Source organism: Carcharhinus amblyrhynchos, chromosome 24 (genome assembly GCF_965287045.1).
Source record: "Carcharhinus amblyrhynchos chromosome 24, sCarAmb.v2.hapA, whole genome shotgun sequence".
Classification (NCBI taxonomy): Eukaryota; Metazoa; Chordata; class Chondrichthyes; order Carcharhiniformes; family Carcharhinidae; genus Carcharhinus; species Carcharhinus amblyrhynchos.
Window position 1 is genome coordinate 3,869,058 of NC_137347.1, and position 23,632 is coordinate 3,892,689.

At 44.0% G+C, this 23,632-nt stretch overlaps 1 protein-coding gene across 5 annotated transcripts in view; it reads right to left on the reverse strand.

The window, feature by feature from the left end:
• Positions 1–23,632, reverse strand: part of adgrb2 (adhesion G protein-coupled receptor B2) — a 930,376-nt gene that overhangs the window by 605,347 nt on the left and 301,397 nt on the right. Inside the window, exon 5 of one of the 5 annotated variants that reach the window (XM_080211624.1) lies at positions 7,551–7,715. The exons of the other annotated variants lie outside the window; for them this stretch is intronic. Coding sequence (XP_080067750.1) covers positions 7,551–7,715 — 165 coding nt within the window. The remainder of the gene's footprint in view (positions 1–7,550; positions 7,716–23,632) is intronic. 5 annotated transcript variants of the gene reach the window in all.

Sequence of the window (23,632 nt, forward strand, 5' to 3'; positions counted from 1 at the left end):
GTTTCTCCACCCTCTTTGCAGAGCTTCATCCCCCTTGCAGAGCTCCCCACTGTCTCCCCTCACTGCAGAGCTCCCAGCCCCTTTGCAGCACTCCCTCCCTTGTCATAGCCCCATCCCCATTCAGACTTTATCCCATTCAGGCCCTATCTCTTGGCACTGCCCCGGCACAAATCATGATGCTGATGGGCAATGAAAGAGTGCTCAGTGGGCATTGCCAGAGTTACAGTGGGCAGTGCCTAGCTGCCAGGTGGGCATGCAAGGTTGGCACCATCTGGCAATGCCTCTGACCACCCGGGGGCTTCAATGGTCTCCGATCTCCCTCAGCGAGGCCATCACATCTGGTCTCCGCTGGTAAAGGCCAGCTATGATTCTCCCTAGCATGAGGTCTGACCAGCAAGAAGATAACTGCAAGGCCAGGCGATGCTGTGCTGACTGTGCTAAACATATCATTAATTTGCAAATTGGCTTTGCACCTTTTGTTTGGGTGAACACGATCAGCATGGCAAACCAACCAGATCGTGCCCTTCAATTTCCAGAGAGGGAGTGAACAAACTGCTCCTTTCAAATTCAAATAGCAACTGCCTACTTTTCACTTTGTAAGCCGAGCTCCGCCTATTCACATGACTTTCTTCTTGTCAATCAACCTAATTAAACCCTACTTGGAAACCCCAGGGGCTAATCGAAAATTTACAAAACTACATTATCTCCGATTAAATCAAACACCCTAATAACAAGGAGCAAATATTCTTCTGCATGCTGACCAAGTGGGTTCAGGGCTGCAGACTATCGGCAATGTAATCAGAGTTGCAGTATAAAATAGTCCTTTCACCAGGACCATGTCACAAATACACTTTTTAAAGGCATAATATCGTCACAGGGATACCCCTCAACCCTGGTCCGGTCTTCCTCCTCTTTCCCAAATGAGGCTGCATGTTCTTCCTCCTTCTTCATGTCACCCCACTGCTTTGCCAGGATGTGCAGGACACAGCATGTGATCACGACCTGTGACACCCTTTTGGGGCTGTATTGGAGTGCCCCACCAGAGCAATCCAGACAAAGGAACCACATCTTGAGACGTCCTATGCAATGCTCGATGACATTCCTGGTGGCAAAGTGGGCTTCATTGTAACAGGTTTCCCCCTTGTTCTTAAGCTTCTGTACTGGAGTCATTAGCTGTGACCTTAATGGGTAACCAGTTTCCCACCCTCACTTTGCCAGGTTTCGCTGAGTGTGTCAAGATGTAGGCATCATGCATGCTCTCAGGCTACGGTATACAGATGTGCATGATGTTCAGCCGGTGATCACAGACTATCTGGATATTGAGCGGGTGGAACCAATTCTTGTTTATGAAGGGCACCTCCTGTCATGTCAGTGCTCTGAGGGCAGCATGGGCCGCAATCGATTGACCCTGCAACTTTGGCATCCCGACAATTGCACTGAATCTTGCAGCTCGCACATTGTGGTGGGCTTGCCCAGGTGAGAGGAGATTAGTCCAGATGGACCTGTGCGCTGATGTCTGCGAAATACTACACAGCTGCTCGAGCCCTCGAAAGACCAGCTGGTGAGTAAGTTCAGGGCAGCAGTGACTTTCACAGGCACTGAGAACTGGTATCCTTCTCCTCTTGGAGCCAGGTATGTAAAAATTGGCACAGGTGCCACACTGTGTCCCAGGGAAGTCCAAATCTGTGGCGGCACAAATTGTCTGACAGCTTGATATAAGACTAGCGCCTCCCGTAGATCTGTAGCCTACAATAGTGCTGTCTTCTTATCCCTCCTGAGCCTGATGGGTGGCTGGTTCTTGAGCCTCAACTCAGCCCACTGGTATTTCAATGCTGGTTCAAATGGTACTGGATCAAGATTGCGCTGGCCCTGGCGCTCTTGCTATAGTCACTCTGCCCTAGCAGCAGTCACCATGGATTAAGCTATCTGGGCAAGTTGCAAACTGAAATTCATCCTTCATTTGTGAAGATACAAAGAAGGAGAGAAAGAGAGAAATAGTAAGATCATCCATCACTGGACTCTCGAGTCAACGAAACTCCCATGGTCATCGTGTCTAAAGGCTGACAAACCCCCACCATTCACGCTGTCCAAATCAGGAGCCACTATTCCCATGAGGGCTCGGTAGCCCTAATGATGGGTTTTCCAGGGATTCAAATGTCGGGGTGGGAATTGCTGGATGGAACCGTTAGAGGGACCAGTATGCATTCTTCTTTGAGTTGTGGCAGATGCTTGTGTAATGGAGCTGTTAATACTGTGCAGACAGACAATTCATGTGAAGCCACTGTCTAAAGATAAATATCCTCAGAGATGAGTGCATTTGTTGGAAGATTAAAGGCCTTGGGAAGAGTCCAGGAAGGATCAGCGTGCCCAATGGTGTGGTCAAACAATAGAGTTAGGCTGACCAGCTGCACTGACAAGAGGAGCACCTCAGGCTTGGTGGAACATGGATTGAGTGTCTCCAGTATGAGGTGCTTGATGGAGTGGCAGAAAAGGTCGCTACGAGAGGACACAGATTTAAGGTGCAGGGAAGCAAGTACAGAGGTGATGTTAGGGGTAAGTTTTTCACTCAGAGGGTGGTGAGTGAATGGAATCGGCTGCCGTCAGTGGTGGTGGAGGCAAACTCGCTGGGGTCTTTTAAAAGACTTCTGGATGAGTATATGGGATTTAATGGGATTGGGGGTTATAGATAGGTCTATGAATTGGTAGGTATTGATGTGATCGGCACAACTTGTGGGCCGAAGGGCCTGTTTGTGCTGTAGTGTTCTATGTTCTAAAAGATTTGAGGTGCTATTGGGCAATCAGGTGTTTGTAATCTTGTAATCCTCTCTTTGATGAGAGCTGGAGTTAAGGTGGGCGATGAGTAGAAAGCCTTTCAGTAGACGACCATTTCTGCCCAGTTTGTTCAGGCAGCAATTCTCCTGTCGTAACCTCAGAGAGGAAAATGTGTTACCAATTCGCTAGCAATGTCCTCACTGAAATCTGCCTCCTGCAGCAACCACAGCACAGCCTCAGAGCAAAATGGGGACAACATTGCCAATGACTGGAAAAGTGACCATCATCAAGAACCAATATCCATCAGGCAGCTGCTAATATGGAGCAAGTGATTTGTCAACTTCTCTGAGTTTGCCATACATCACTATGTAATGTAGGTCACTGAAACTCTCTACTTCAAGAGGACTGAATACATTTCATTGTTTCTTGCCAGAGAGAAGCAGACAGAGCGAAAGCAAGGCTTCATGAAGATTGCATGGTGCAATGTGCCATTGACTGTAGGCACATTGCTTCACAGACACCATATGTCAACTCTGAGATGTACCACAATAGAAAGGGATTCTGCTCCTTCAACATCAAGCTGGTACATGATCATAGGCAGTGAATCATGCCTGTTGCCTGCATTATTAGTAATAATCATGTGTTAATCCTACATTATGATTCCCACATCTGTCTTCAAGCCTACCCAGTTCTATGATGTGTACAGTTTGTTGTGATGATGTGCTTATTAAAGCTACAATTTCTATTTAAAAAAAAGCAATAGACAACACCTGGGATCCTGAGATTAATCAAGAACTATCCCATCCTTGTCAAGGAGCGCAGAAAGTACAAATAAACTTTCTGGGTTTGCAGCGGCCATGAAATTTTGAGTGACCAAGAGACCTCAAAGGTTTCACATGAGGGAGAAAAGCATCAGCATTATTAACGGTAAGGTGCCTGAATGGAACATCTGAAGAGTGACTGCCTTCTTTTTCAACATGAAATGGCACAGCCAGGGGACCATCCCTCCCCCCCAGGGATCACCCAAGATCATGCCATGGCTTGAGCCCCTCTAACCCCAGGTCATTTGAGTGACCAACATTACTCTACACCCTGGAAGAAATTTAAAGAGGGTACTTACTTCCTTGCTCCCACTCAGAGTCCAAGGTACTGGTCCCTGCTTTTCAAAAGTTGTATGAATTGGCAGACTCCCAACTGTGGGGTGGGGGGGGCGGGGAGGAGCATCCCTGGCAGCCGGACAGTCAGGCTTTGGTCATGTTAATGACATTCAAATGAAGTTTCATGCATAATAATATGATTCCCGCCTGCCTGCTGATCGGGGTCGGCATGGTGGGCCACGAAACCTGCGCAGGGAGAATCCCATTTGGGCATCATGTTGGATGAAATAGGCCAGCGATGATCCCACCTTCAGCTGGCAGGAGAATCACTCCCCATAGCTCTGGTCTGATCGATTGGCGGTGAGCTTACCAAAGACATTCTAAGCACCAAACGAGCGTGAAAACGGGAGAATCACACTTTTTTTGGTGAGTTAAAAATTGAATCTAACCTCACTTTGAGGAAAGATTGAAGCAAGAACTGTGTCCCACCAACAGCTGGAGGGAGCAGGGCTTAAGCCAGCAGATTGCAGGAGAAGGAACCATTAAGCATGCGCAGATCCCTCTGTTCTGTGCAATAGCACCAAGCAGACAGATCTGTCAGTCACCTTCCCCCACCCTGGCTATCACTTGGCCTCCATGGTTGATCCATGGACTGACTGTTCGCTCCCCTTCTCGCACGGACTAGCTGTTAAATCCCCCGCCCCGGACAATTGTCAATTGCAGAGTGCATAGTGTCCCCCGCAATGATCCCAGTTGCAAGGGTGCACAGCTTTCCTGCCACCCCCCTCCGTCTTACGTTCCACATCTATCAGGCCTTGCCCTCCCATGGGGTCCCATTCCCCTCAGGACCTGCCCCCTTGGCACTGCCTGGTGCCTGGTGGGCACTGCCAGTGTGCCAGGTTGACACTGCCAGAATGCACAGGCAATGCCAGGGTACTAGGCTGGCACAGCCCAAGGAGCATGCCACCATCCCCGATTGGGCCTTAATGGCCTCCAGTCCTACCAGCGAGACAATCACAACAGATCTCTGTTGATGGAGAGCCTATATGATCCTCACATTCCGGGTTCACTTAAAATATTTACATTCTGCTTTAGATAGAATTTAAATATGAGAATCAGCCTCTTTATAGCAGGAATTCAGTACCAGTGAAATCACGAGAGGCAAAAAATTGGGGCGAACCTGATTTTTCGGCTCTCTTGCAATCTTACCAGTTCAGCCTGCAGGGCAAGATGGTATGATCGCCCCTATAGTGTGTGATGTCTGATCGGATACCAAATACTAAGAACATGCTTAAAGCATCTTATGGTTCGTCTTTGGTTTGATTTGCAAATTATAGATTTTTTTTGATACTATAAGAAATGAAATTTGTCTGTTCAAATGCTATGTGTTTTTTCAACAAAAATGAAAAGGAAATGATATGTTTTGAACTAAAGGAGAAAATCACAAATAAACCAAAAATTGAAGTACTCTCTCTAAACATATAAACTGAAGCATAGCATCACCTTAATTACAACAAATAACATGGAGACTGCGGTTTTGAATGGTGGAAGAGACTGAACCAGCTTTCAGGTAAACAAATCCTTCAAATAAAACAAAAACAAAATATTTCAGATGCCAAAAATCAGGAATTAGAACAAAGAATGCTGAAAATGTGCAGTAGACCAGGCAACATCTATGGAGAGAGAAATAGAGTTGACATGAGAATAGGAAGAATTTAGAGATGTAACAACTTTAAAGAAATACAGATGCATGGAAAGAAGGAAATGATGAGGAGAAAGAACAAAAGGAAAATTTGTGACAAGGAAGAAGGCAGGAATGATAACAAAATGGTTGTTGATGCATGACAAATGGGGGTGGTAATGAATAGGAGCTGAAAATGATACCAACAGAACCATTGCCAGTATCCCTCCTCCCCCTTCAGTCACTTCCTCTGCATTTGATTAAAACTTGTAACATCTCTAACTTCTTTCATTACTGATGAAAGACCATTGACTTGAAATGTTAGCTTTGTTTTTTACGTCTCCAGAGATATTCATAGTCCATAATATTTCCAGAACTTCCTGTTTGTTTTTATTCCATTTAAGTACAAACAGGGTTTGACAAACTATGTGGAAGACTTAAAGCCATTTGGCCCCATTCAAGGAAATCAGAAATAAGAAAAATTACAAAATTATTTTAAAGTACATCAAGCAGCAAGGCAATTTCACACCTAAAAATGAATTGAGAAAATATTATGACAATGAGAATAGAATTGTCAAACATTTTGCAGACCTGGGTTCAGGTCCCTCCCAGAAGGTATTATTCATAATTTATGTAAATGACTATGTGTGGGATAGGATTAGTAAGTTTGCCGACGACACAAAGATTGGCCAGGTGGTAATAGTGAGGCTGTGTGTCTTGAGCTATAAGGAAATGTAGACGGGATGATCAAATGGGCAGAGAAGTGACAGATGGAATTTAACCCTGAAAAGCGTGAAGTGATATACTTCGGAAGTAGTAATTAGACAAGGCACTATTCAATGAACAGCGTGACACTTGGAAGTTCAGTGGAACAAAGGGACTTTCACATGTTTGTTCATAAATCTCTGAAGGTGGACGGGCATTTTAGTAAGGTGAAGAAAAAGGCTTGTGAGATATTTGCCTTTATCAATCAAGGAGTGAAGATGCCGGTGTTGTATTGGGGTAAACACAGTAAGAAGTCTCACAACATCAGGTTAAAGTCCAACAGGTTTATTTGTTAGCACAAGCCACTAGCCTTTGGAGTGCTGCCCCTTCATCAGGTGAATGGGATTTCAGTTCACAAACAGGGCATATAAAGACACAAACTCAATTTACCAAATAATGATTGGAATGTGAGTCTTTACAGGTAATCAAGTTTTAAAGTAGAGACAATGTGAGTGGTGAAAACATCCACTCTCTTACATTGCCTGTACCTTCAAGACTTGATTACCTGTAAAGACTTGCATTCCAACCATTATATTGTAAATTACGTTTGTGTCTTTATATGCCCTGTTTGTGAACTAAAATCCCACTCACCTGATGAAGGGGCAGTGCTCTGAAAGCTAGTGGCTTGTGTTACCAAATAAACCTGCTGGACTTTAACCTGGTGTTGTGAAACTTCTTACTGTGTTTATCAATCAAGGCGTAGATTACAAAAGCAGGGAAGATATATTGGAGTTATATAGAACTTTGGTGAGGCCACAGCTAGAATACTATGTGCAGTTCTGGTCGCCACATTATCAGAAGAATGTGATTGCACTGGAGAGAGTGCGGAGCAAATTTATCATGGGACGGTGCTACCTAGGATGGAACATTTCAGTTTTGAAGAGAGGTTGCATAGGTTTGGTTTGTTTTTGTTGGAAATAATGGGTTCAACAGTGTCAGGTTAGTACAGACAACATAAAAAGACTTTCAATTTATTTCAGTTTTAAAGGAAGGAATAAAGTTCATCAAACATATCCGAATCCAAATTTACCCAAATATAAATGAAATCTAAATTGTCCCAGGTAAAGGCTTCTTATTAAGTGAAATGACTTGTTGCAATAATTCAACCAGCGAGAAGCCTGATTTTCAATTTACAATGCTCTCACTCCCTTCCCTAGAAGCACAGCAAGCAATTTTCCTGCGCACAAATAAACATTCTGAAAAGATATACAATTAAAATAAATGTTTATACCAACCAGGGCAAAGTGCAATGTTGCAGAGCTTGGTTTGGAGCTCTGGGCCCTGACACGCTTTCCCTCCATGTTGTGGAGCAACGCACATCCGAGATCTGGTTCTTGATCCTCTCCCACAGGTAACTGAGCACAAACTCCATGGCGACCATTCCTCCCACAGACCATGTACTACAACACAGTGTAAATCACATGAGGGATCTGTCACCACAGAATGCTAAAATAATAAATACAACTCTTTCTTCCTGAAGATGACAGATCTACTACAGTATTAAGTGTGAAAATGTATTTCTTTGGTCATTTTTTTCTGGAATCTGTTGGCATATGAGGGTTTCTTTGGACTTTGCTGTTCTCTTAGTCTTACCAAAACAAAATTCAAATTGTTTTACTGATAATTTGACTGGAATTATCTTAACTAAAATTTTAATTTTGGTGTAAATTCAGTCCTTGCAGTGGGGAATAATGCTCAGAGCACTAACACTGATTCCTAACGCCTAGATTCCATTTAGGCACAGTTCACTGAACCAGGAGTACTGAATTTACTCTACCAAATTTCCAGCACTTTCTGGGTGCGATCCGGTTCAAACCATTAGAAAATGGCCGGGAGGACTGCAAACTGTTTATTGTCAGACACAAAACTGAATTTTAGGCCCTCAGTTACTTTCCCAGACCAACACGAGCTGCGCCAAGTGCAGCAAAGTGGGAAAATTGTACCCAACCTTTCAATTCAATATGACTAGTCATACTGGATTTGAATCCTTAACTTTGTTTCTCTTTCCACAGATTTTGCCAAACTAGCTGAGATTTTCCAGCACTTTCTTTTTTTTATTTACTAAAGGCAAATCATGTTTGACACTTTTGTTAAAGTTTTTTTGAGGATTTAGAATGGATAAAGGGAAACCAATAGAAATTATATACCAGAATTTTCAAAAAACATCTGATAAGGTGCCTCACAAAAGACAATGGTTCATTGGGTCGAGACAATATATTAGCAGGGTTAACGGACAAGAAGCAAAAAACATAGATAGGAACGTATGAATTCGGAGCAGGAGTAGGTAATTTGATCCCTCGAGCCTGAGATACTATTCAATAAGGTCATGGTTGATCTGACTGTGATCTCAAATCCACTTTCCTTCCTATCCACTATAGTGTTTGACTCTCCTGTCAATCAAGAATTTACTGAATTCAACCTGAATAATGATCAATGACACTTTCTCCACCACTTCTGAGGAACAGAGTTCCAAAGACAGAAGGCACATTGAGACAAAAAAATTTTCCTTCATCTCCATTTTAAATGGAAGACTCCTTATTGTGTCCACTATTTCTCGTCTCTCGCAGAAGAGGGAATGTCCTTCGAACATCCAAAAAAAGAAAATTGGCCCTGTGCAGGGAAGAGCAGGGAAATATGAGGCATTTTCAAGTTGCCAGGCTGTAACTAGGATGCAGCAAGGATCAAAGCCTCAGCTACTCACAATCTATATTAATAAATTAGACAAAGAGACAGAGCATTATCTAACTAAGCGAGTTAATGATATAAAGCTAGGTGGGAATGTGGTCTGTGAGAAGGACACAAAGAGACTGAAAAGAGATACAGGTTAGGTGAATGAGCAACAAGGTGGCAGGTGTAATATAAAATAGGGAAGTGTGAGGTTATTTACTTAGTTAGAAGAATAAAAAAACAGAATGTTTTTCAAGGTGTGAAACTTGGATATAGTGCATTCATGAAAGAAACGCAGAAAATTAGCACTCAGGTACAGGAAACATTTAGGAAGGCAAATGGAATATTGACTTTTACTGCAAGGAGATTCAAATACAAGAAAACATTTAAGTCTTGCTACAGTGCATAGGGTTTTGCTGAAACCACACTTGGAATACTGTGTGCAGTTTTGGTCTCCATATTTAAAGAAGGATGCTGAGATTCTCCCAAAACAATTCTAAGTGTCAAACTCGCGTAAAACCTGCAGTAATTCCTGCTTTTTTTTTGTAGGATTTTCAAGATGAATCTCTGTGCACTGGGCTGGGCCTATTTCTGCTGCAGAGGCCAGCAGCATAACACTGAGCGGGACACTGTGCATGCACTGGTCTAGCACTGATGGCGTCCCAATCACAGGCCAGCCCAATAGCTGGCCAGCCCCGCGACACCGTAGCACTGCTGCTCTGATCCCCCCGACTCCCTGATCGTTGACTTCTTGGACGTTTCCACGCCAGCCCCAATGTGTGCGAACCTCCCCCTCCCCCACATCCGGCAGTCCTGATCTCCCCAATCCCATTCCCCCATCCCGCCCCCACAAGCAGTTCCAACCCATGCCCCACCCCGATGGCCAGGTCCATACAGCCCCTTCCCTCTCTCTGCCACTGATCACAATTGCAGAGTGGCAGCGGGAATGTCATCCCCACCAATCGCCCCTCTGTAGGTCCTGTCCCAATAGGCCCTGTCTCTTGGGCCCCACCCCCTTGGGCATTGCCACTTTGCTCCTTGGGCAGTGCTGGGGCCACGCTGGCACTGCCAGGCTAGAATATTCAAGGCTAGCCGGCCAGAGAGTTCAGTCCCAGGCCTGCTAATGGTATATAAATCAGAATTTTAATATTACTGGACAGAAAATAGTCGAAAAACCTTTCATAAAAAACAATTAAATGTACAGCACAATTCAATTTCAAAGCAACTGCATGGTCATTTTTGTTTAAGAGTTTATTTTGAGTGTGCGAGAGAGGGAGATGCAGCACACATGAGGTTAATTGATTTACTGACTGAAAAGAAACTTTCTTTTCAGTTAGTAAATCAATTAACCTCTGGGGGCAATTATGCCATTTTGATTCTAAGTGATGAATCTGTGCATAATTCAGAACTGATTTTTAAACCAGTTCTCAGGCGCCCCCATGAAAAAAAATGTAAAAAATGCTCCAGTCACATGGCTCTCAGCCGCAAAAAGCTGATGAAGCGGCCCGGAAGCGATGGCCCCAACAGACATTGCCCCACCCCCACAACATAACTGTCCCCCTTATCCACCATCCCCCACCCCCCAACCCGCTATGCAGACTGATCGTGCCCCCTGCCCCCTTCTTCCCCACCGATCACCCACAGAGTGGCAGCGGACGTCCTGCTCCTTCCTCATCCTGACCCCAGCAGGGAACGATCTGGCCTCCCTCCTCCTCCACCCCCACAGCACCACCACCCCTCCCCGCCCGCCCCCCACTGAACCAGAGAACGATCTGGCCAGCCTTCCCCCGCCAACTCCTCACCAGAGGTACATCTGGCCCTCCTCCCGAACCCCCCCCACCGCCTCCACACCAGAGAACAATTGGGCCTCCTTCCTTCCCCCCCACCGCCTCCCACCAGAGAACAATCGGACCTCCCTCCTGACCAGAGAATGATCTCGTATCGCTCCTCCTCCTCCTCCTCTCCCCCGACCAGAGAACGATCTGGCCTCCCTCCTTCTCTCCCACCTCCACCAGAGAACAATGTGACCCACCTCCTCCTTTAAATACATTTAAATTGACATCACGTCCATTTCAGGCACAGTGCCTATCGCGGCCAGTTTCGAGCCTTGGTAACGTGGGAATCTGTGTGGATGTGGGTGCAGATTGCGCTATCCGCCTCACGCTTGACTTTACCAAATTTTTGTGCCTGATAACAGGCCCAATGCGATGGTAAAATGGGGCCCTATGTGTGCTTTTCAGGGGCATTATAATATTTTAGATTTCTGGTTCGGTGCTGATGGCATCAGAAATCCTGGCCCCGGAGATGCACGGAGGCCATGGCATCCAGCAAGGAGTCCACTAAAAGGCCTCCTTTGATATCTCATGGCCCTCTGAGCTGCTAGAGAATTTCCCCTGATATATTTGCATTGGAGGCAGTATATCGAAATGTCACTAGCTTGATCCTTGGAATGAGAGAGCTACTCTGTGATGAGAGGCTGTCAATCAAACAATGTAACAATGTTTACACTTAGGTTCTATTATTCTAATAGATGTCTGGACTCTCAGTCAAGTCTCATTTTGTTTGCTTGGCAGCTCAGGCTCTCTGATTTCTGCGTAGCTCATTTTCAACTGCCTGTGAGGGGGTGCAGAGAAGGCTCACCAGGTTGATACTGGAGATGAGAGGGTTAGCTTATGAAGACAGATTGAGTAGATTGGGCCTGTACTCATTGGAGTTTAGAAGGCTGAGGGTGATCTTATAGAGACACAGAGAAGACAATGAAGGGGCTAGAGAGGCTGGAGGCAGGGAGATTCTTTCCACTTAGAAAGGAAACAAGAACTAGAGGACACAGCCTCAAAATAAGGGGGAGTCAGTTTAGAACAGAGTTGAGGAGGAACTTCTTCTCTCAGAGGGTAGTGAATCTCTGAAATTCTCAGCCAATTGAAGCGGTGGAAGCTACCTCGTTGAATATGTTTAAGTTACAGGGAGATAGATTTCTCATCAATAAGGGAATTAAGGGTTATGGGGAGCAGGCAGGTAAGTGGAACTGAACGATTACAATATCAGCCACGATCTTATTTAATGGCGGGGCAGGCTTGAGGGGCTAGGTGGCCTACTCCTGCTCCTATTTCTTATGTTCTTATGTGATTAGTGGTTTTGAAACTTAAAAGAGCCTGAATGATTGACACTTTAGTTAATTTTCTGTTCAGGCCTTTTCTCTATAGGATAAATTTATCAATGTAGTACATCTTTTCAGTCTTTTTTTACACATCCTACTTTACACTGTGATGTTCATTGGCTCGAGAAAGTGTACAGTTGGTCAATGAGCATGGAAGTCCCAGAGCGTGGCATAGGAAGCCAAAAGGGAACATGGAGGTGAGTGTAAGAGCAGAGTCTGGGATAAGAGACATTGAAGGGGCAGTGTCTGACATATGGGGCATGAAGGGATTTTTTAAGCTTACCTTTTAAAAGATCGCTTCATTCACAGTGGAATTCACGACTCCCTTAAGGAACCACAAGACTTTAAAAACCTACCCTGGCTCCATGTGAATTGTGGAGGATTAATTGGTGCTAATTTCTAAAATGGAATCAACCAGTTTGGGAGTACCAGATGTGGGCTTCTGACAGGAATTAGCCCGTACTCTATAAAAGCACTCCTGAAAATAGTACAACCAGGAAATAGGATCAAGAATTTCAGAATTGGGACCCTCTAACCATTTTTGAAGGGCTTCCAAGTCAATCCAAATAGTTGAAAATTCATCTGTGTACTTTGAATTATCATAATTAGCTTCAGGAGCTATTCCAATCATGCAAATAAAACACGCTGTTACTAAGGTTATCCACTAAATTATTGCTTACTGTCGCTAAAGACAAAAACACGAGGAATACTCTTTGCTCTCAATAATAATGGGCAAAACATACTGCATTGTAACACTCAGAATGTAAGCATGATTTTGAATTTATTTGTTGCTATTGCAGATGACGATTGCATTATGTGTTCAAAGTGTACAACTGACACTAGAAGTTAAAAACATTAGCACATTTGTTCTACCACATAGGAATGATGAACTTTGGTTTTCTTTTCCATAAATCCTGTGCTTATTTCTCTTGTCGGTGTCCCTGCAATCTAGTAGGAAGGTACCTATCATTGTTGTCTTCTATGAAAGATATATGTGGTGAAAAACCCTATGTGAAACACTATTGGTATAAGCCCTCCACCGGAGATCCTTACCTGATTCTTTCCGTATCAGCACAACAATAGAGACTGGATATTGTTAGGGGCCAGATCAGAACTTCTAAGGTATATTATGAAGTTAGCCTAGATCCCAGCTTTATTTGATTTTGGCATTAGTGCAAGCATTAGGTCTTTTGTTCCACATGTGATTCTATTGGCCCAATAGAATTGTATTAAAACAAACTTTCTTTAAGAGCACAGTTAGAAAATAACAAAAGAAATTAGCATGTTTTTACCCATTACAATACTTAAACATGACAAAATATAAATATATCTTTGTAGTTCCAATTTAAGCAATATCTCTATAGACATAAATCCTACTTCAAAACCAATTAGCACCAAAAACAGATATGCTCAGGGGGACGTTAGATTTCCAGCCTTATAAGCCCTGTAGATAGATACAGAAAGCCTTCTGACTCCCATGCAATAGCTTCTAGGTAAAGGTCTACCGTCCAGCAGCAGAACTTCAGAGAAAGGGGTCTATTTTCTGGCAGAGGTCAGTCTCCAATTCCAGAGAGGCAGAGAAACATCCAAGAGGTATTTCTTAACTCTACAGATTCCAAAAAGCACCTGAGTTGGATTTCTCTCTGTGAGACTAGCTCTGCCCAGTCACATGACTTTTACTGTCAAAACCCAAATCAAGCCCAAATCTGAAAAACCCCAGGGGAAAACACCAAAATAACAACCCCGCATCAGTCCAGATTAAAACAAACATTTTTGCAATTAAGATCAATTATGCTTCTGCAATATCAACATGGGCTGCTGGGTACAAACAAAGCGTCATTGATAAAAAAAACAAACTTCTAAAAACAAATCCTGCACAAAAAACATAACACAATATATTTCTTAAAGGCACAGTATCGTCACAATATCTGCATGGAGATTTCCATCTGAGTGAATTTATTTTAATGTTCCATGAAGCACTGGATACCATAAATATGGTTTCTGCCATTAACCTGAGGACTGAAAAATAATCATGCGCTAAAATTAACTAAAGGGTATAATTCTGAAGAGGATGCAGGAAAAGAAAGACTTGAGGATATACGTACATACATCATTGGAGATGGCAGGACATATTGAAAAAAATTTTTGAAAGCAAATGCAATGCTGAGCTTTATGAAGAGAAGAATTATGCCAGACTTTTACCACCTCACCTGGCCAAAGTTCGTAAGATACCGCCTGAGGCCAACGGAGAGTGCCATTTTGTGAGTCTCGCCCGCCCCGGAATCGGGCCAGTAAAATTCCGGGCGTGTCAGTAAAATTTTGCCATAGATTACAAGAGGTTTTAAAATCCTCAATAGGTTCAGCTACAAATGGCATACTGTCAAATTATGGATGGCATACTTTAGAAAGCATGAGAAGGAATTGGAGAGGTTGCAGATGAGATTTACCAAAATGGTTCCAGGGATAAGGAATTTCAGTTAAATGGATAGAATGAAGATATTAGGGTCATTCTCCTCACTGGAGGGAAGATAGAGAGGAAAATTAATAGAGATTTGAGAAATCATGAAAAATTTAAAAAGATATAAATTGACCCCATTGTGGTAGGATGAGGACAAAAGAACAGAGATTTATTGTGATCAACAAAATATGATATAAGGAAAAGCTTTTTACACAGCCAAAGGTTATCTTTGTTCTAAAATGTACAGCCTGAAAGGGTAGTGGAGATTCAATTAGGGCTACATGAAGGGAAAAAATAAATTGCACTACTATGGGGAAAGGAGGCTGAATTGGCCCTGGAGAGAGCTAGGAAGGTCTTGACAGGCTGTATTATCTCCGTCTGTGTTGTAACCATCCGAGGATCCAGCCAGATCCAGCATCCTTTGTCAATGCACCATCGTGCCTAGGGCATTAGTGAGAAAGGGTACCCATCTTCCAGCAATCATTAAGAGTCATAGAGGTTTATTGCATGGAAACAGGCCCTTCGGCCCAACTTGTCCATGCCGCTCTTTTTTTAAAACGCCTATGCTAATCCCAATTGCCTGCATCTGGCCCATATCCCTCTACACCCACTGTACCCATGTAACTATTTAAATGCATTTTAAAAGTTAAAATTGTACCCGCCTCTACTACTATCTCTTCCAGACACTCACCACCCTCTGTGTGAAAAAATTGTCCCTCTGGACACTTTTGTATCTCTCCACTCACCTTAAACCTATGCCCTCTAGTTCTATACTCCCCTACCTTTTGGGAAAAGATATTGACTATCTACCTTGTCTATGCCCCTCATTATTTTATAGACCTCTATAAGATCACCCCTCAGCCTCCTATGCTCCAGAGAAAAAAGTCCCAGTCTATTCAGCCTCTCCTTATAACTCAATCCATCAAGTCCCGGTAGCATCCTAGTAAATGTTTTGTGCACTCCTTCTAGTTTAATGACATCCTTTCTCTATAATAGGGTGACCAGAATTGCACACAGTATTCTAAGTGTGGCCTTACCAATGTCTTGTACAATTTCAACAAGACATTCCAACTGCTGTATTCAATGTTCTGAACGATGAAACCAAGCATGCGAATGCCTTCTTCAGCACTCTGTCCATCTGTGACTCTACTTCCAAGGAGCTATGAACATGTACCCCTCGATCTCTTTGTCCTATAACTCTCCCCAACACCCTATCATTAACTAAATAAGTCCTGCCCTGGTTCAGTGTACCAAAATGCGTCACCTCACATTTGTCTAAATTAAACTCCATCTGCCGTTCGTCAGCCCGCTAGCCCAATTGATCAAGATCCTAGTTGATCAAGAGATAACTTTCTTCACTGTCCACTATGCACCAACCTTGGTGTCATCTGCAACCTACTATCCATGCCCCCTATATTCTTATCCAAATCATTAATATAAATGACAAATAACAGTGGGCAAAGCACTGATTCCTGAGGCACACCGCTGGTCACAGGCCTCCAGTTTGAAAAACAACTCTCTACAACCACCCTCTGGCTTCTTCTATCCAATTTTGTATCCATTTAGCTACCTCACCCTGGATCCCGTGAGATTTAACTTTATGCAACAACCTACCACGTGGTACCTTGTCAAAGGCCTTGCTGAAGTCCATGTAGATAATATCAACGGCACTGCCCTCATCTACTTTCTTGGTTACCCTACAAAAAACTCAATTAAATTTGAGAGACATGATTTTCCACTCACAAAGCCAGGCTGACTGTCCCTAATTAGGTTGTGCTACAGCTGCAAGGAAGGATCTGGGGATGGAATTCCTGGAATGTGAGCAGCCCAGGGCTTCACAATGACTCTCCGGCTTGGCAATGGAAGGTAATGAGTGCAGATAATGTTCAATCATGCCTCTGATCAATTTTTACAGAGAAATGAGGAGCAGTGCACAAAGGAGGCAGCAGGCAATGCTGCCTTTTTTGTGGCTGTCATGCAACTGAGGAAAGAAGAAGGGCCTCCTGCTACCAGACAGAACAAAGTGAAGAGCCTCACCTGAAGGAACATGAACCAGCGGGGCCCCACGAAGACACAGAAGCTGAGGAGGAGAGACCAATTCCATGCAGGTATTTGTCACATCCCAAGTTGTAAGAAACATGCCTCTCATAATTGCAGAGGAGCACAGACGGTATAGCAGACACCTTTGCTTGTTGAGGGATGTGGTGACTCACATCTGCCAAATTCTCCTGGAGGACCAGACACCACACATCCTGTGAAGCCATCCATTGTCAGTTGCTCTAAAGCTGACGGCCGCACTGAACCTTTTTGCGAGAGCCTTGTTTGTGGCCTCTGTAGAATATCACAGTCCTGTGCTCATAAATGCAACCAAAAGATCAGACAGCCTATTCAGTAAAGCACGTAACTACATTCAGTTCTGCCTGGATGAAGTCACGATGTGGAGATGCCAGCTTTGGACTGGGGTAAACACAGTAAGCAGTCTCACAACACCAGGTTAAAGGCCAACAAGTTTATTTGATAGTACACCGACAAGCTTTTGGAATGCTATTTCTTGGTCAGGTGAGTGGAAAGTTCTGATCAGAAACAGGGCATATAAGGGCACACACAGTTTACAGAATACTGATTAGAATGCAAGTCTTTATAGTTAATCTGCTATTCAAGTCTTAAAGGTGCAGACAATGTGAGTGGAGATAGCATTAAGCATAGGTCAAAGAGATGTGTATTGTCTCCAGGCAGGACAGTAAGTGAGATGTTGCAAGTTCAGGCAAGTCATGGGGGTTACAGATAGCATGACATGAACCCAATATGCCGGTCGAGACCGTCCTCATGTGTGCGGAACTTGGCTATCAGTCTCTGCTCAGTGACTCTGCAGTGTCGTGTGTCGTGAAAGCCACCTTGGAGAACACTTATCCGAAGATCAGAGGCTGAATGCCCGTGACCGCTGAAGTGTTCGCCAACAGGAAGGGAATAGTCTTGCCTGGTGATTGTCATAGCATCTGCATGGTCTCCCCAATGTACCATGCTTTGGGACATCCTTTCCTGCAGCGTATTAGGTAGACAACGTTAGCCAAGTTGCAAGAGTATGTGCCTGGTGGATGGTGTTCTCACGTGAGATGATGTCATCCGTGTCGATGATCTGGCATGTCTTGCAGAGGTTGCTGTGGCAGGGTTGTGTGGTGTTGTGGTCACTGTTCTCCTGAAGGCTGGGTAGTTTGCTGTGAACAATGGTCTGTTTGAGGTTCTGTGGTTGTTTGAAGGCAAGAAGTGGGGTGTGGGGATGGCCCTGGCGAGATGTTCGTCTTCATCAATGACACATTAAATGTGAGTGGAGATAGCATTAAGCATAGGTCAAAGAGATGTGTATTGTCTCCAGACAGGACAATAACTGAGATGTTGCAAGTTCAGAATGTGAAGACGAACGCGCCACAGCGAAAAACCTCACCGACCTCCTCAGAAAACAAACACAGGACACGGTGGACAGAGTACCCTTCATCGTCCAGTACTTCCCCGGAGCAGAGAAGCTACGACATCTTCTCTGGAGTCTTCAACATGTCATTGATGAAGACGAACATCTTGCCAGGGCCATCCCCACACCCCCACTTCTTGCCTTCAAACAACCCCACAACCTCAAACAGACCATTGTTTGCAGCAAACTACCCAGCCTTCAGAAGAACAGTGGCCACGACACCACACAACCCTGCCACAGCAATCTCTGCAAGGCATGCTGAATCATCGACATGGATGACATCATCTCATGTGAGAACACCATCCACCAGGTACACGGTACATACTCTTCCAACTCGGCCAACGTTGTCTACCGAATACGCTGCAGGAAAGGATGTCCCAAAGCATGGTACATTGGGGGCACCATGCAGACGCTACAACAACGGATAAATGAACACTGCTCGACAATCACCAGGCAAAACTGTTCCCTTCCTGTTGGCGAACACTTCAGCAGTCACGGGCATTCAGCCTCTGATCTTCAGTTAAGCGTTCTCCAAGTCAGCCTTCACGACACACGACACTGCAGAGTCACTGAGCAGAGACTGATAGCCAAGTCCTGCACACATGAGGACAGCCTCAACCGGGATATTGGGTTCATGTCACACTATCTGTAACCCCCATGACTTGCCTGAACTTGCAACATCTCACTTACTGTCCTGTCTGGAGACAATACACATCTCTTTGACCTATGCTTAATGCTATCTCCACTCACATTGCCTGCACCTTTAAGACTTGAATAGCAGATTAACTATAAAGACTTGCATTCTAATCAGTATTCTGTAAACTGTGTGTGCCCTTATATGCCCTGTTTCTGATCAGAACTTTCCACTCACCTGACCAAGAAATAGCGTTCCGAAAGCTTGTCGGTGTACTATCAAATAAACTTGTTGGCCTTTAACCTGGTGTTGTGAGACTTCTTACTGAATGAAGTCAGCAGGCTGTTCGAGCATTTGCAGCAATCTCCAACTTCTGACAGGTGTAGGGTGCCACTGACTGTAACACGTAGCCTTAAGAGTTGTGGCAGTAGGCACAGCAATTTATCAATGGAAAAAGCTTGCACTCTTTCAACATGCAACTGATCTGTGATCACCAAAAGCAGATTATGAATGTCTGTGAACGATACCCTGGGAGCTTACATGACTGTTGAATCACTTGAAGGTGCAAAAGATTTTCAAGGGAGGTCCCTTGGCGCATTCAAGTTTTGATGATAAAGGCTATTCCCAAAATCAAATGGCTAATGACACCTGTTCAGCAAGCACAGAACGCCTCAGAGGAGAGATCCTCAACATGGTCCTTGATTGAGGAGACCACTGAAAATGTGTTTCAGATGTCTGGACTGGTCAGGTGCCGTTTTCCAGTGCTCCCCCTAGAAGTATCCTGCAACATCATGGTTTGCTGTGCTCCACAAAATCTGGTGTTCCAAAAGGAGGTGAATTGGCATATAGAATGATGGAGGACCTGCACATCTCTTTCGATGAGGAGGATATCGAAAGGAATGCGTTTGATAAGTGCCAAGGATGTTTAGGCCAAACAGGAAGAAGCCACAGCACATTCCAGACCCAGTAGACATGCTTGTAAGACCCTTATAGCCACAGGGTTCTACAACAATGAAGTCAACTAGCTCATACAAGCCTCTTTAACCTGTGCCCTTGATGCAAACTCAACACTAACAATTTTGCTATCCTCAGCCTCCAAATGAAAGCCATCAATCTCAACTCAGTAGTCATAATCTTGCATATTGATGGCCTCACCTTTGGAAGACTAAGTAGCCTATGGAATATGTGACCACTTTATTAAAGAACATCATCAGTGCTCATTATAAAACATGTAGATATGATGCTGTCTTTTCAAATATTCTGCCAACAGTTCACTACTAATGGAAGCCTTCAAGAGGCTCGATCAGCACTGCAATACCATGGTAAGATCATAAAAGGCCATTCAGCCCCTCCAGCCTGCTCCACATTCAATAGGATCATGACCTGACATTCCTCACATCCACTTTCCTACCCTTTCCCCGTAACCCCTGATTTCCTTACTGATCTAAAATGTATCTATCTCAGCTTTAAAGATACACAAGGACTCTGCCCCAACAGCTCTCTGTGGCAAGGAGTTCCAAAGACTCTCAACCCTCTGGAAGAAGAAATTCCTCCTCATCTCAGTCTTAACTTGGCACACCTTTATTCTGAAACTATGCCCTCCGATCCTAGACTCTCTATGAGGGGAAATATTTAGCACCTTAAGGACCCTAGGGATGCAATCTTACTGTCCGTTTGTGCCACATTCCCATTGCAGTGAAGTTGGAGAATCTGGTGCCCAGCAAAATTTCCGTTCACTGCAGTGGGATGGTGAAAACCCACTGGTATGAATGGCCATAACTATTAGATCACCTCTCATTCTTCTAAATTCCAGTGAATAGAGTCCCAACCTGTTTAACCTTCATTCATAAAACAATCCCTCCATGCCAGAGATTATTCTAGTGAATCTTCTTTGAACGGCCCCAATGAAATAATAAGTGGTCGATCAGCATGATAGGGCGAGAAGAAAAAAACGGGTTCACGCCTGATTTCATACCTCTCGTGATCTTGTCTACCCCGTTCTGCTGGTGAAGTCAGCCTTGCATCCTTGCTGGGTGCAAGATTGATTTAAATAGAGACTGGAATGCAATTGGCTGTGCTCACTTACCTTAGTCTCCTTGCCACGGAGATAGTATGGAAGCACCGTAGGGAGCTGGGAAGAGAGGGACGTTGACTGGTCAGGCCACAATAGGGGCGGGGGGTGGGATTGGCCAGGGCTGTGATTGAGGAGAACTAGTTCTGGAGCACAAGTCTTCAGAATATGATTCAGATGTTGTCAGAGCCCATATCCCATATTCCCGTATCCTGTGCATTCAATCTCTTCTTCTTGATGTCACATGCAGTGAATTGAACTGGTTGAAAATTGGGATATGTGGCGCTGAGGATCTCAGAACGAGGGCAAGATGAATCTTCTACTTGACTTCGTAGCTGACAATAGTTACAAATGTTTCAGTCTTGTATTTTGCACTGCCATTCTGGGCTCCATCATCACTCCATTATTCTCAACTCCTCTTGACTAGATTTGCCACTCTGGAATGCTTTGTTCTGATCTGTTCGCTGTAAGATTGGCTAGCTCTATCACATGTTGTAGCTGCTGTTTAGCATACATGTGGTTCTGTATTCTCACTTCACAAGGTTGATATTTCACATTTAAGTTGCTGGATGCAGCTCCTGGAATTCCATCCAGCACTCCTGATTGAACAAGGCTTGACTGTAATGGTTAATGCATCCAGTCAATCATATAACATTCTGATGAATTACCAAAAGTGCATAAGCCGAAAAGCCCCATCCACTAAAACTCCATTAACCACTGGCTGTATGTTTCTTCTAATACCTCTGTATCTCATTGTGACTGTTCCTTACTGAACACTGGTAGTGTCCTATAAAGTCAGCTACTCGGATGTGCAGGAACTATGGAGTTAAGTTTTTTTTGCTTCTTGCTGAGAAATTTCGTAACCTCTGGTTACTGAGGAGGGGTGGATTCAAATCTGTGGCACTAAGCTTTCGTACTTCAAACAATCAGCACCACCAAAGCATCCCACATAGACAGGAAGTATAATTTTAAGGAACATATTGTTTAGCTAGAACATTTAGCTATTTGCTTATTTGTCACTTTATTTTTAGACTGGATGTTACCAGGTATTTCAATAAAGTTTCCCACTCTACTTTTAGATTTCTTCTGATCTACATTCTTTTGTGATAATGTGAAAACACCAATCATTGCATACAATTAGGAGCTGCTTAAGTACTACTCTATTCAGTGTAAATGTATAAAGAACAAAGAACAAAGAAAATTACAGCACAGGAACAAGCCCTTCAGTTCTCCAAGCCTGCATCAACTATGTTGCCCGACTTAACTAAAAATCCCCACCCTTCCGGAGACCACATCCCCTTATTCCTATCCTAATCACGTATTTGTCCAGATGCCCCTTAAAATTCACTATTTATCTGCTTCCACTTCCTCCTCCCGGCAGTGAGTTCCAGGCACCCACCAACCTCTGTGTAAAAAACTTGCCTCGTACATCTCCTTTAAACCTTGCCCCTCACACCTTAAACCTATTCCCCTCAGCAATTGACTCTTCCACCCTGTGGAAAAGCTTCTGACAATCCACTGTCCATGTCCCTTATAATCCTATAGACTTCTATCCGGTTACCCCTCAACTTCTGTTGTTCTAGTGAGAACAAACAAAGTTTCTCCAATCTCTCCTCACAGCTAATACCCTCCACACCAGCTAACATCCTGGTAAATTTTTTCTATACCTCTCCAAAGCCTCCACATCTTCTGGTAGTGTAGTGACTAGAATTGAACACTATATTCCAAGTGTGGCCTAGCTTAGGTTCTATAAAGCTGTAACATGACTTGCCAATTTTTAAATGCCCTGGCCGATGAAGGCAAGCATACTGTACGCTTTCTTGACCATCTTCTCCACCTTCATTGCCATCTTCAGTGACCTGTGTACCTGTACACCCAGATCCCTCTGCTATCAATATTCTTAAGGGTTTGGCCATTTACTGATTATTTCCTATCTTCATTAGACCTTCCAAAATGCATTACCTCACATTTGTCCAGATTAAACTCCATCTGCCATGTCCCCACCCAAGCCTCCAACCGATCTATATCCTCTTGTATCCTCTGATGGTTCTCATCGCTATCCACAAATCCACCAACCTTTGTGTCACCTGCAAACTTAATAAACAATCCAGTTACATTTTCTTCCAAATCATTTATATATATTACAAACAGCAAAGGTCCGAGCACTGATCCCTGAGGACACCGCTTGTCATAGCCCTCCATTCAGAAACACACCCTTACACTGCTACCCTCTGTGATCTATGACCGAGTAAAAAGTCTGACAACACCAGGTTTTAGTCCAACCTATTTATTTGATAATATACTCGCAAGCTTTCGGGTTAGCCCCTTCGTCAGGTGAATGGAGAGTTCTGGCCTCAGACAAAGCATATAAAGCACAGACAGTTTAGAGATTACTGATTAGACTGTCTCTAAACTGTCTGTGCTTTATATGCTCTGTCTGAGGCCAGAACTCTCCATTCACCTGACGAAGGGGCTAACCCAAAAGCTTGCGAGTATATTATCAAATAAATAGGTTGGACTAAAACCTGGTGTTGTCAGACTTTTTACTGTGTTTACGCCAGTCCAACGCCAGCATACCCACATCATATCTATGACCGAGCCAGTTCTGTATCCACTTTGCCAGCTCACCTCCGATCCCATTTGACTTCACCTTCTGCACCAGTCTACCATGAGGGACCTTGTCAAAGGCTTCAGTAAAGTTCATGTAGACAACATCCACTGTCCTACCCTCATCAATCATCTTCGTCACTTCCTTGAACAACTCAATCAAATTAGTGAGACATGACTTTCCCTTCACAGAACCACGCTGCCTCTCGCTAATACGTCCATTTATTTCCAAGTGGGAGTAAATTCTGTCTCAAAGA